Here is an 11,300-nt window from a genome sequence, read left to right on the forward strand (position 1 = left end):
AAAACACTTTTAAAATACAAAAACAAAAAAACCTTTCAACATATTTCAATTTCAATTTCAATTCAACACCACTATAAATACTATAATTTGTATTGTTTCAAGAACATGTAATTTTTTAAAAAAATATATTTAAAAATATATTAAAATAATATGTTTTTTAAAATTTGAATATTAAAATAATATGAAAATATAAAAAATAATTTAAATTTAATTTTTTTATTTTTTTTTAATGTAAAAACAAACATGTATTTAGAAAACATTTTAACTGCAGAAATCGAAACGAACTATTTCTGAATCTACAGGTACCACTATATTTAACTTGGCTAATTCTTTTTTACCATATTGCAGGAGTAGATTCACCAAAAAATTGATCGATTTCTTTTTTTCTCTATTTTACGATCCGGACGAAGCAGCCTCGATCTACACCTTTGAATTCATAACATAATCGTTTCTTCTCACAAAACCTGATCTTCGTATGATCTATGGTAATCTTCACTTCTTCTATTATTTTCAATTTCCTGCTTGGTTCCCGAGAAAATATGAATCTGATATCAAAACGACTTGGTTTGCGCTCGCTCTCTCAAAACCCGAATTTTATCGAATATAGTTTAGCATTGCAATTTTGTTTTCTTGTGATTTCTGTTTGGGTTCCTAAAAAATGAACGAAAATCGTTGCATCCGAGAGAGCACTAAACTTACTCCCCTAAGCCGAATCTAGCCTTGTACTTGCGAGTAGGTGAATTTCAGTAGATTTTCTGCATTGATAGATCAACATTGGAGTTCTTATTTTCCTTTCTGATACCGAGAAAGTGAAGGAAAATCAAGCAGAATTTACTATCCATGTGTGTGAGATTTAATGTGATCTTGAATGTTCAACTAGTTTTACAGTCACAAGCTGAGTTTTAGCCTTATAGATTTGATGATGTGAATTTTAGTAGAATTTCTGCGTAGATGGATCGGCATTGCGGGTTTTATTTTCTGTTTGGATTCTGATAAAGTGAAAGAAAAGCAAGCGGGATAGAGGGGAATGATATGATCTTGTAATTATGTTTACTATGGAAAGCTTATACTGGTGGTAATAGTAGTAATATATATATTAGTAATCAATTTTCCTTTCTAGCTCTTGCTTTTTCTTGCTTTTTCCTATAATTATGTTTACTATGGAAGTTCTTGCTTTTTCTTTGGTTCCTAGGATAGTATAATAGAATTCGAACTCAAAAGAAAATTATAGGTGTCCTTGTTGTTTTGTTCTGTGCTCACTAAAAATTAAACTCATTTTTTCTTACCAGTTAAGTTTTGGTTCATGTTAGTAGAGTTGCATTTGTAAAGTAGCATTCCATACATAGTTTTTGGTTTACTTTCTTGGAAAGTGGAGGGAAATCAATAAAGAAAATTGGAATTCTCTGTGTGTGCGTGCACAAAATTTCCTAATTTTTTCAACTGAATTTAGTGAAATAACTAAGTTTAGCTCTGCAGTATATTATCCTTTTGCTATCTAGAGATTTTTTGGGTGCTCACAACTGAAATTTATGATAACTTTACCTTTTTTAGTGCAGAATAATGTTGACATTGCATTCGTATTTATTCATCTTGCGCCCACTAATCAATAACAAGAACTGAACAACAATACCTGGATGCAAATGTTGGCTTTTTTTGGGAGTGGGGGTTCTAGAAAGGTTGATAATTCTTCGGATGGTCAGAAGGATGAGCTTGCGCCAACACTAAAAGTGCAAACAGATAAAGATGTGTATAGACCTGGTGATTCCATTCTTGTTACGATTGAGATATCCAACCCCAAAGATGGTGCCAGTGAAGATGTTATGTCTTCTCTGTTAATTGAAAAGCTTGGTTTTGCAATTAGAGGTATTCAGAAGTTGGACAATCAATGGTTCGCCACTCAGAAGCCTTTGCCTGGATCCAAACAGAGGAGAGGTTTGTATTGTGTTTCTACAAGGGTTGTCTACATTTAATGGTTTAGTTAATTCACCAGTTCATTGAACTATATTCCAATCTTTTTCATTGGTGTTATTGAATCTGTATGTCTGGTGTTTCCTTTATGAGAAGACAAAATTGCCTCAGGAATAAACAAGAGTTAATACAATGTGTTTTTAAGGGAGAAGAGGGGCTTGAAACAAATGTACTTGTGATTTTTCTTATTTGTCCTTTGTTCCTCCTTTTAATCTAACAAATTATTCCATCTATCATGCTGGTTATACTTCCCTCTGAATATATGATGCCTCAAGATTGGTTACTGCCAAGTAAACTAAACGAATTTTTTTTTATAGGAATGGAAAAATCTGAAGGGGTTTGTCAAAATATTTACTTTCAGTTGCTAACTTGAATGATTTTCAATCATCCCTACCAGAATATATTTGTCTTTCCCTCCATCCCATGAAATAATACTGACACCAGTAACCACTAATTTTTGGGGATTTTTGTGTGTCCAGAGTTGTGAGATCGATAGAAGTGTTGTTAGCAGAAACAAAAATGAAAAGAGACCTCTGAAATAACTCTTTTGCTGCAGTACTTTCTCATTCTCATTTTCAGTTATTTTAGTGGTGATACTTTTTATTGACCTCTTTCAGGGGAACATGTTTTCATGGAATGCTCTACGTCAACAATAGTTTCAAATCAGATTGTGTCCTCTGGTGCGACTAAAACATGTAAGATCTGGTCTGATTTAATGTTATGTTATCTCTCGACACCCATATGTGAAAGCTTATCTAATTTTACATATGTTACACCTACATGGTTATTTATCCTTCCTGTATTTTGACATTTTCAATTGCTATTTCTTAGTTTATCTTTTGAACAGAATAAAACAGACTCATGAAGTTGATTGTATGGTTGATGGTTTTTGTGGTCTTTCAATGTTGAACTTGAACGATCAGTATTTATTTATTTATATTTTATAAATAGCATTTAAGTTGTGTTTGGTATGGGGTGGAAATTTTGGAGGGGAAATGTTAAGGGAGTAAGATTTAAGGGTGAAATGTTAATGGTGTAAAAAGTGTTAGGGATGAAATGTTAAAAGTATGTTTGGTGGGAGATGAAAAAATTATGGGTAATAGATACATACTTAATAAATTAGATTTATAAATAACATTAATGGGTCTCACACTTTAAAGTGGATGGATTAATCATTTAAAATATGATAAAAGTATTGTTAGATAGGACGTATGCATTAATAAATGATGACAATGAGTTTGAGTTTTTAGGAGGGTAAGTTTTACCCTTGATGCTTGGAGTGAAATGCTTATCCCCCACTTTTGGGGTTAAAGGTTAATCCTCCTTGACTTTTCCCCCTCGCAACAATTGTGTGCTAAACATGAGAAAAGTAATTTTTCACCCCCTTTCCCCACATACCAAACACAACTGGTATTCATTTGCCTTCTCCTGGGGACATATATGACTGAGAGCATATAAGTTGTTTTTTATAGTTATACTTGCATTAGTTTTGCTTACTCTACATAAATGACAGATGTTAGCATGAGCATACAATGAAGGATTTTGCACAACAACTACCATAATACAAGTTCAATGAATTTTGATGTATTGTGGGTATCTACATGCATAAAGTTTGTGTTTCATGCTTATTTAACTCCATGTAATTGATTCTAGTTGATTCAACGAATCACTTGGTGCAATCTACAGATGTGGTACGAACCTTGCTGCCTAGCATTATACCGCCATCATACAGGGGTGCTACTATTCGCTATATATACTATGTTGAGAGTACATTATCTGGACAACAGCTGATGCTGGACAATACTAACTCTCATAGAGAGTCATCAAAAGATCTTATTCAACTGGTTGGTCTGCTTAAATATTGTAACTGCTTTTTAAGGTTCTTGAAAAGTTTATCTTTTATTAGTTGTTTTATTAGCTTGCAGTGTTGCCTGTTTTTAAGTTATCAAAAATTCGAAATTATTTGAAGTCTTCCGAACTTCACAATGATAACTGTTGGTTAGCATATTATGAGTTCCTACATTTGCCTTTTGGAGGTGTGCATATTTCATATTTTTTTTGTTAGTGAGATTTAATTGTTGCAATACTCTGTTGTAGCTGGTGAATTAGTAGCAGCAATGAATCATTTTTTATTTTCACCGATTGATTTGATACTTCCTTGACAGTCAAAAAACTGCTGCAACCAAGGTTTAAGCACGTGTATTGCTCTCCATGTTGATAGCTAGAGGCTAAATATTGGGTATTCTACATAACATCTGTTGCATCATGCATGATGATTAACTTGCAAAAAACTTTTTCCATGTGATACATGGATCATATTTGGCATGTGTTGCATAAGTTGAAGTTTTAGTTTCAAGTGAATAGAGGATGTTGCAATTTGAGATTGGGCTTTATACATGGGATATTGCTTATCAAGTGTTTTTATCCTGCCTTTCTGATTAAAGTCTCCTGGAGTTTTCTGTCAACAATGCTGTAGTTATCATGTTAAAAGAAATCCCATCAATGAAACTGTTTTACTTTGTGACAATAGCCAATCAATGTTGAGCTCCTATGGTCCAGTCATCCACTAAAACTTTACTGCCTCCAGCATAAATAAACAATGACCATAAGCTTGTACTATACTACATCTTTTACACAATGGCGAATGCATTTTGACTGATCTTGAAGACAACTTTCTGATCTTGCCATTTCTAGTCAACAATTGTGTGTTGCTGCACCAAAGAAAAACATTAGCAATTGTGTGAATTTATGTTTGTTCCCCATTTTATGTGATAGCAGAAAACACTAAGATTGTATATTGAAGTCCTTGGCTTATTGTAATTTTTCTTCGTATGTGTTCTCATGCAATTATAATTTAAATCCTGGCAGGAAGATCGTATTCCGTTACAAATATGGGTGGCTCAGAAAGGCAATGGCCTAATAGTGGAAGAAGGTCAAAGTGATGGTGAGTAGTTTTCAGATCCCCTTACTCTGGGTTTTGAACAAATACCAACGCTTTGGTGATGTAGGATGATTGTAAAATGTGGGATAAAAAATTGCAAATCTTTAGTTCAGCACGTAGATTCCAGGGAATTAAAAGAATAAGGGAAAGAGAGGAATAATTGCTATCATTGTGCCATATGGTTTCAGGGTACTATATTTAGGAAATTAAGAATTAATCGGAAAAGAAAGTGATGTTATCCTTTCTAGGGTCTGAGACTTTCAACTGGAGAAAATGCAACCTTGGACAATATGACAGACTTGTGTTTATTGACAACACAAGCTGCCTAGCTGCTGAACCAGAATTGTACAAGGAAAAACTGACTTAATTGTCGTAAGAACACAAATTTTCCTACAAACCTTGTCAGTAGGACATAGTACCCAACACGTGCAGTTTCTCAGTCCACCGTGTGTTGGACAAATTTATTGCTTACAAAAGTTTAGGGAATCAAAATCATTATAGTGTAGCAAAAGATGGTAAGTTTTCCTTTTAAAAACCATGAGGAGGTGCAAGAGTAATATAATGGTAGAATAAGAGAGTTTTGTTGACCAAAATTTATGAAGCAATTAATGCCATGCAAAATGGTGACAAGAGAAACTGCCACAGATTAGGGAGTAGGTAATCTTACAGCCAAGGGTTGCTGGAAATTCTTGTTCTTATTATAAAAGATCAAAATTGCATGCCCAAAAACTTGAAGTCCATTCTTGTCAGAGACTTCAACTCTTAATTACTGTGAAAACGCTTTCCAGAAAACTTCTGGCAGCTCCAAGTGGATTTTGATTTGTTACACTTATACTGCTAAATGTGAAAAAGTGAAAAACTACAGTAGCCCCCAACCTTGGCTGAAATTGAAAAATAGTGCATACAAATTGCATGCTGATAAGATTTTCTGAATCTAATTTATTTAATATCTATTGAAACATTTACATGAATACATTTCTTACTTCGATGTTTCAGGGATTGTTCCTCCTACAACCATTCAATTGGATATATACTGGAAAGAGATGGATGGAGACAATGAATGGGTAGTCAGTCTGTTGTTCTGTTTATTTTCATTGCTTGTGCTATATGTAGCATTTATGTTTGTGTTTTTATGTATTCCACTGGAGCCATCTTAACATCATTCACTTTTGAAAGCTGCTGTCAAAATTTAGTCATTCCATTGATCTTCACAGGCCAGAGCAAATGATTTAGATGATGGAGTTGAGGAAGGGCATGAAAGCTTAAGGGATGAAATCTCATCTGTTTCTTCCTACAATCCCAATAGAGAAAGTATACACAAGACATTTGGAAGTTCTCTGTCCCTGCAATCTGTGGCAAGGTCTTCAAATAAGGATGCTTCATTTACTGAAGGAGGACGCAAAAGTTTATCAACTCTGGCACTTCCTCGGCTGTCCGCGGCTGAGGTTTTGTATGACTCTGGTGCAGGTGAGTCATGAGGCTACATTGATGATTATATGTGCTGCACATGATTAAATGTGCTGCACTTTACATTTCTTAGTTCAGATAAAAGTTGGTTGGATGATAATGAAACTTTCCTTTGCAATTTGTTCAGCTTGCCTGTTGAAATAACCAAGACTTCTGCTATCTGTTAGTCATAAAAAAGGCTTTCTGAACTGTAAATTATCTCTTAACAGATATGGCAGAACCTGATAAGTCATCAGCTATGGTCTTTCCAAGCCAGCAGCTTAGAGATGACATGGCAGGGGTATCTTATACACCAGGAACTGTATCTGTAAACAATGAACCTGCAGCATGTAAATTATCAAACCTTCTTCTCCTTCTAAGTATCCTAAATACTCTACAATTCATTGCTACATGTTATACCTGTAAACTTATTTGCTACAAACATTTCCTGCAGCAGAAGGCTTTATTCGTGGGAGGTCTTACAATATCAGGATGGATGACCATGTTCTGTTGAGATTTTCCCCTAGGAACTCAGACTCCACTTATTACTTCAGTGATATGGTAACGTCAGTTGCAAAGATCTATTTCCTTTCAGCTCCCCCCCCCCTCCCCTGTTTCCCCTTCGTTTTATTTACCTGTTTCAGTAACAGATAGGTGGAACTCTTACGTTTTTTCACGAAGAAGGAGCCAAGAAATGTCTTGAGGTAACTGCATATAACAAGCAATAGAATAGTCAGTTGCATGTATAGCATGTAGTGAAAGGGAAATGGTATTTCCAGAGCAAACTGATCCCTCCAGTGCACATTACTGCCAGTCAATGCATACATTACCTACCATCCACTGCTGGATGGATCAGTTATTTGGAAAAATCTCCCATTGTAAACTACCAATGATCTAATGGTTGTGAAGTTGACTTGAGGATTGGTGTCTTGCAGGTTTCAATAACATTGGAAACTTCAGAGACTGTAAGTCGACGTTATATTCATCCTTCTCGCAAGAACTCCCCGACCATTACTAAGGTAAATCATAGAATTTGATGCAATATGGCTTTGCTTGATTGAGGTTGATGTATCATAGATGTACTTATTTTGCAAAATAAAATAAATTAAGACTCATCCTTTGTCCATATATATCACTGTAAAAAATGCCCTCGAAATTTATCTATGAGTGGTCACTATTCTAACTTAACAACCTGAGTTATTGTGCTCAGCAACTTGAGACAAGCCATAGAAAGAGTCAAGTTATTCCGAATGGAATTTTGTAATAGCAAATGATGTTTTTCATATCTGTCTTCTGGTGTGCATGTACATATTTGTTGTGTATATGAAGGAAAAGCAGCATTACCAAACAGTTACTATGGAACACTAAAAGATATTTATTGAGTTCGTTTCTTTTCTGGGGAATCCAGTGTTAATCTGACTATCTTAACTGAATATGAACATTCTGAAAAAAAAATTAGCTGGCATGTTGGTTGAATGATTCTTGTAGGTTCAAAGCGATCATCATGAGGTTGTTGCAGATTTGGTGCAGACGAGCTTCCTGTTTTCAATTCCCATGGATGGGCCTATGTCCTTTTCCACACCCCATGTCTCTGTGCAATGGGTTCTACGATTTGAATTTTTTACCACCCCAAAAAATGTGGACTGGACAAGGTATTCCCATATGGTCTTTACTTATATAGCATAGATACTACACTTGGTAATGCAAATTGTTGTATGCTGGTGGCAAAGAATGAACTGTAGACTAATATTCTTTCTTCTTCTTTTTTCTCTTTTCTGGCTGCTATTTATTCTATCTTGGGTTTCATAGCTCAGTTTTGAATGACTCTTAGTTGCTAACTTGAGATGACAAGTTGACTCCAAAAAAAAAAAAAAAAAAGAGCAGAAGGGAAGGACTACAAAAATGTAGATTGGAGGAAAAAACTTCATATCAGATTTTGGCGATATCATAATCATGAAATTGTTCTTACTAAAAAGCATGAAAATTCATTGAATGGAAGTTGGAATCATCAACAATAAAATTATTTGCAATTGAAAAAGAGATAACCAATGTTTTAAAGGCAATTCTGTTGTGTCAGCTAGTTGGATTAAGGTCTTGAAGGTTGAAGGCTGGTGAATGAGCTTGCGATCACTTCTTTGAGGACACTTAGATGACTAGACATTGCATCTATAAGTGTAAAATTACTGCTCATTTGTGTTAATACGTGAAAAATCTTGCTTTTAGCTATTTTGATTGATGTGTGATTTCATATGATTATTAGCTCTTCAGTTTTGATTATATTTACTTATCTCTGTTCCTTAACTCTCTTGACCTTCCATACTCAGATATGAGCATCCTCTTCTGATAGAAGGTAGAGACAAAAGTGAGTGGGTTCTTCCTATAACAGTGCATGCACCCCCACCTAGGGCTTCAGCTGCCCATTCCCGAAATGAGAAGGGTTTTTCCTTAGAACCTTTGTGGGTTCGTACTTGAAGGTATACTGGAATTTTGGATTTAAATAATTAATTTTTACCTTGGTCATGTTATGATGAAATGAATTAATTCTTTGCAAAACTGGTTGAATTAAGTAGGCTGGTGTCAAACTGAATTTTCTTTGAAATCATCATTTATGTGAAATTGACTCTCTTTTCTACAGTTCACCAACAACTATCAGCTGTTCTTTGACATCTTTTTAGAGTCATGGACAGAAAATTCATATGCTTACTTAAGATGTCCCTCAAACAGTGCTTTAATATCAAATTTCAGTTAATGTGGGCTTCTGGATCTTTTTTCAGGATTTGATATTTGAAGTTGTTTGATTGGCTATTGACTCCGGAGCTAATTTAGAAACAAAGGTGACAAGAAGAATCGGGTTGTTCCTACTCAGTTACAACTTATGGCGAGTTCCTCACGGAACTAAAAGCTGGGCAAAGCTTTGTTGTTTGCATGCACACAAAATATCCATAAAACTCTTTCCTAGAAGATGCGTTCACATTGCCAGATTTGGGGCATCCAAACTCTCGAGGCTTCCCATTTTGAGCCCCTCGAGTCAGTAATGTGTGTGAACAATCAATGTCTAGTTTTTGTCTCCTAATATTGCTTTATTCTTTAGAACCATAATAACTTCTCAGTTCATGCTCGCATATGCATGAATCTTTTGGACCAGGGGGGCTGTATTTGTGGAGTGACAGGCCAGTGCAAATAGCAGCAAAGAATTGTGAAATCAGAAAGCAGAACTGATATGAAATGTGCTGAATGTAATGAGAGGCCTTTTAGCAATAAGAATTCAGGAAGATGAACACTACATTATTAAGGTCTCTTTTCCTTCCATGGTTTTTTTCTTTTTTTTCTTGGTGACAATGAAGAAGTCATTTATCTGAGAGTGGGAACGATTTGCTACAGACTTGTGGGATTCTTGGGTCGCTTTATTTGTTGCGTTGTTGCCTATGCCTTCTCCGGCTTTGAGTATGAAGATGGTATTTGTCTAATCTGGCTCACCAGGTAAGAATGCTTAATGGGTATTGATGTGGCTGGTGTAAGAAAAAAAGAGGAAAAATTACATTATCATCCTTTTACTTTCTTGTGATTTTTTTAGAAATTATGATTTACATTCAGAGTCAAAGTGGTTTTTTAAACTGTATGACACTTTATATCTTTACTAAAAAAATTAACAAAATAATTTAAATAATTTATAAGATTTTTATTACATTTCAAACTAAGGAGACATTTAGTGTTACATTTATAAAATTACAAACTTGTTATCTCTTCTCTGAAACCCTGATCACTCTTCTTCCTTTTTTCTTTCTCTACCACCGACCACCACTGTCTAGCCAGCAACCAAGCCACATCCACCATCTTCGGCGAAACATCTCATGCCCAATGAGACTGCAGCCAATCAAAACTAAACCCATCTCCTCCACGAAGATCAACAATCCCTACAAACCAACACAACCACTGCACATTGTCTATTCCTCCTTCGACAACTATTATCACCGATTAGTTCTTATCTCTTCCAAATCAAAACCACACCAGCAATCTCACACAAGCAACAACCACGCATCTCTACAGTCCATCCTCCTCTCTCTCATATGGTGTGTGAACTTAAAAACAAAAAGGCCTTACTCTTGTTCTCAAACTCTAGTTAAGAATATCAAATTTTTGTGGCAAGTATTTTGTAAGTACTGCTTTGGCATAGTTTTAAGCCTGGCCTGGTTCAAGGCTCGGGTTCTAGATCTTGATTGGGTCACTAAGTCGGCTGGGTTAAATTTTTTTTTAAAAAAAATCAAAACAATATTTTTTTTAGTAAAAAAAAAAAAAAAAAAGTCAACTGGTTTGTGGTTGGGTCACATCGAGTTTTTTCTTCATTTATTTTTTCTTCAACCTGACCCGGTTCCAGCCCTAGATCGACCGGGTTTTAGATTGACCCGCCAGGCAGGGCCGGATTTCAAACTATACTGCTTGGGTTTCATATGAGTGGAAAAGACAAAAGGTTCAATGGAGCAATTCTTGAAGTTTTTAAAGGGAAAAAACAGGTTTTGAAATCAATATGGATTTTTTTTTTTTAAAAAAAAAAACAAGAATACTTGATTTACAACTTGCAATCTAATCAAAATTGCATCATAAGTGAAGAGAAAACAAATCAATTAAATACATAAGATTAGATTTTGATTTTTGTGAGGTTTTGTGACAAAGAGGAGAGAAGAAATCAATTAGATTATGAAATCTATTTAGGGTTTTCTATGAAGAGCATATTTTAATTATTTATGTTATATTATATATAAGGATATATTTATTTATTTTTGTTTAAATTTAAAAATTGTGTTGACCCAATATATTAACTGTAATCTTTGAATGAAGAGATAAAATAAAAAAATAACTAAATTATAGAAAGGTCAAGATAATTTTTCTAAAAATAATTTTAAAAAATCTTGTTAGCAAACATGGGCTGGATATTAAAAAAATTATA

At 34.6% G+C, this 11,300-nt stretch overlaps 1 protein-coding gene across 3 annotated transcripts; it reads left to right on the forward strand.

Moving 5' to 3' along the window:
• The first annotated feature begins 288 nt into the window (after positions 1-288).
• Positions 289-9,822, forward strand: LOC118049704 (uncharacterized). Of its 3 annotated transcripts, XR_012170373.1 has the most exons (15): positions 289-485; positions 1,552-1,932; positions 2,586-2,663; positions 3,655-3,812; positions 4,837-4,912; positions 5,906-5,973; positions 6,124-6,376; positions 6,586-6,705; positions 6,810-6,916; positions 7,006-7,059; positions 7,291-7,374; positions 7,844-8,007; positions 8,680-8,829; positions 9,130-9,648; positions 9,737-9,822. XR_012170373.1 is itself a non-coding variant. In XM_035059770.2 (14 exons), the coding sequence occupies exons 2-13, from the start codon at positions 1,635-1,637 to the stop codon at positions 8,825-8,827; spliced, it is 1,608 nt and encodes a 535-aa protein (XP_034915661.1). In that variant the 5' UTR covers positions 289-485; positions 1,552-1,634; the 3' UTR covers positions 8,828-8,829; positions 9,130-9,735. The 3 variants fall into 3 exon arrangements, 2 of the variants coding, with proteins under 2 accessions (XP_034915661.1, XP_034915662.1); XM_035059770.2 differs by lacking the exon at positions 9,737-9,822 and having other exon boundaries at positions 9,130-9,735; XM_035059771.2 differs by lacking the exon at positions 9,737-9,822 and having other exon boundaries at positions 1,557-1,932; positions 9,130-9,735.
• The last annotated feature ends 1,478 nt before the right edge of the window (positions 9,823-11,300 follow it).

Source organism: Populus alba, chromosome 7 (assembly GCF_005239225.2).
Source record: "Populus alba chromosome 7, ASM523922v2, whole genome shotgun sequence".
Lineage (NCBI taxonomy): Eukaryota > Viridiplantae > Streptophyta > Magnoliopsida > Malpighiales > Salicaceae > Populus > Populus alba.

What these genes read in the sequence shown, in the direction of transcription:
- LOC118049704 (XM_035059770.2), top strand. Translation starts at nt 1,635, where the DNA reads ATGCAAATGTTGGCTTTTTTTGGGAGTGGGGGTTCTAGAAAGGTTGAT. An exon ending in ACTCCCCGACCATTACTAAG is followed by an intron (nt 7,375 to 7,843) that starts GTAAATCATAGA and finishes TGATTCTTGTAG; the next exon opens with GTTCAAAGCGATCATCATGA. An exon ending in AAAAATGTGGACTGGACAAG is followed by an intron (nt 8,008 to 8,679) that starts GTATTCCCATAT and finishes TTCCATACTCAG; the next exon opens with ATATGAGCATCCTCTTCTGA.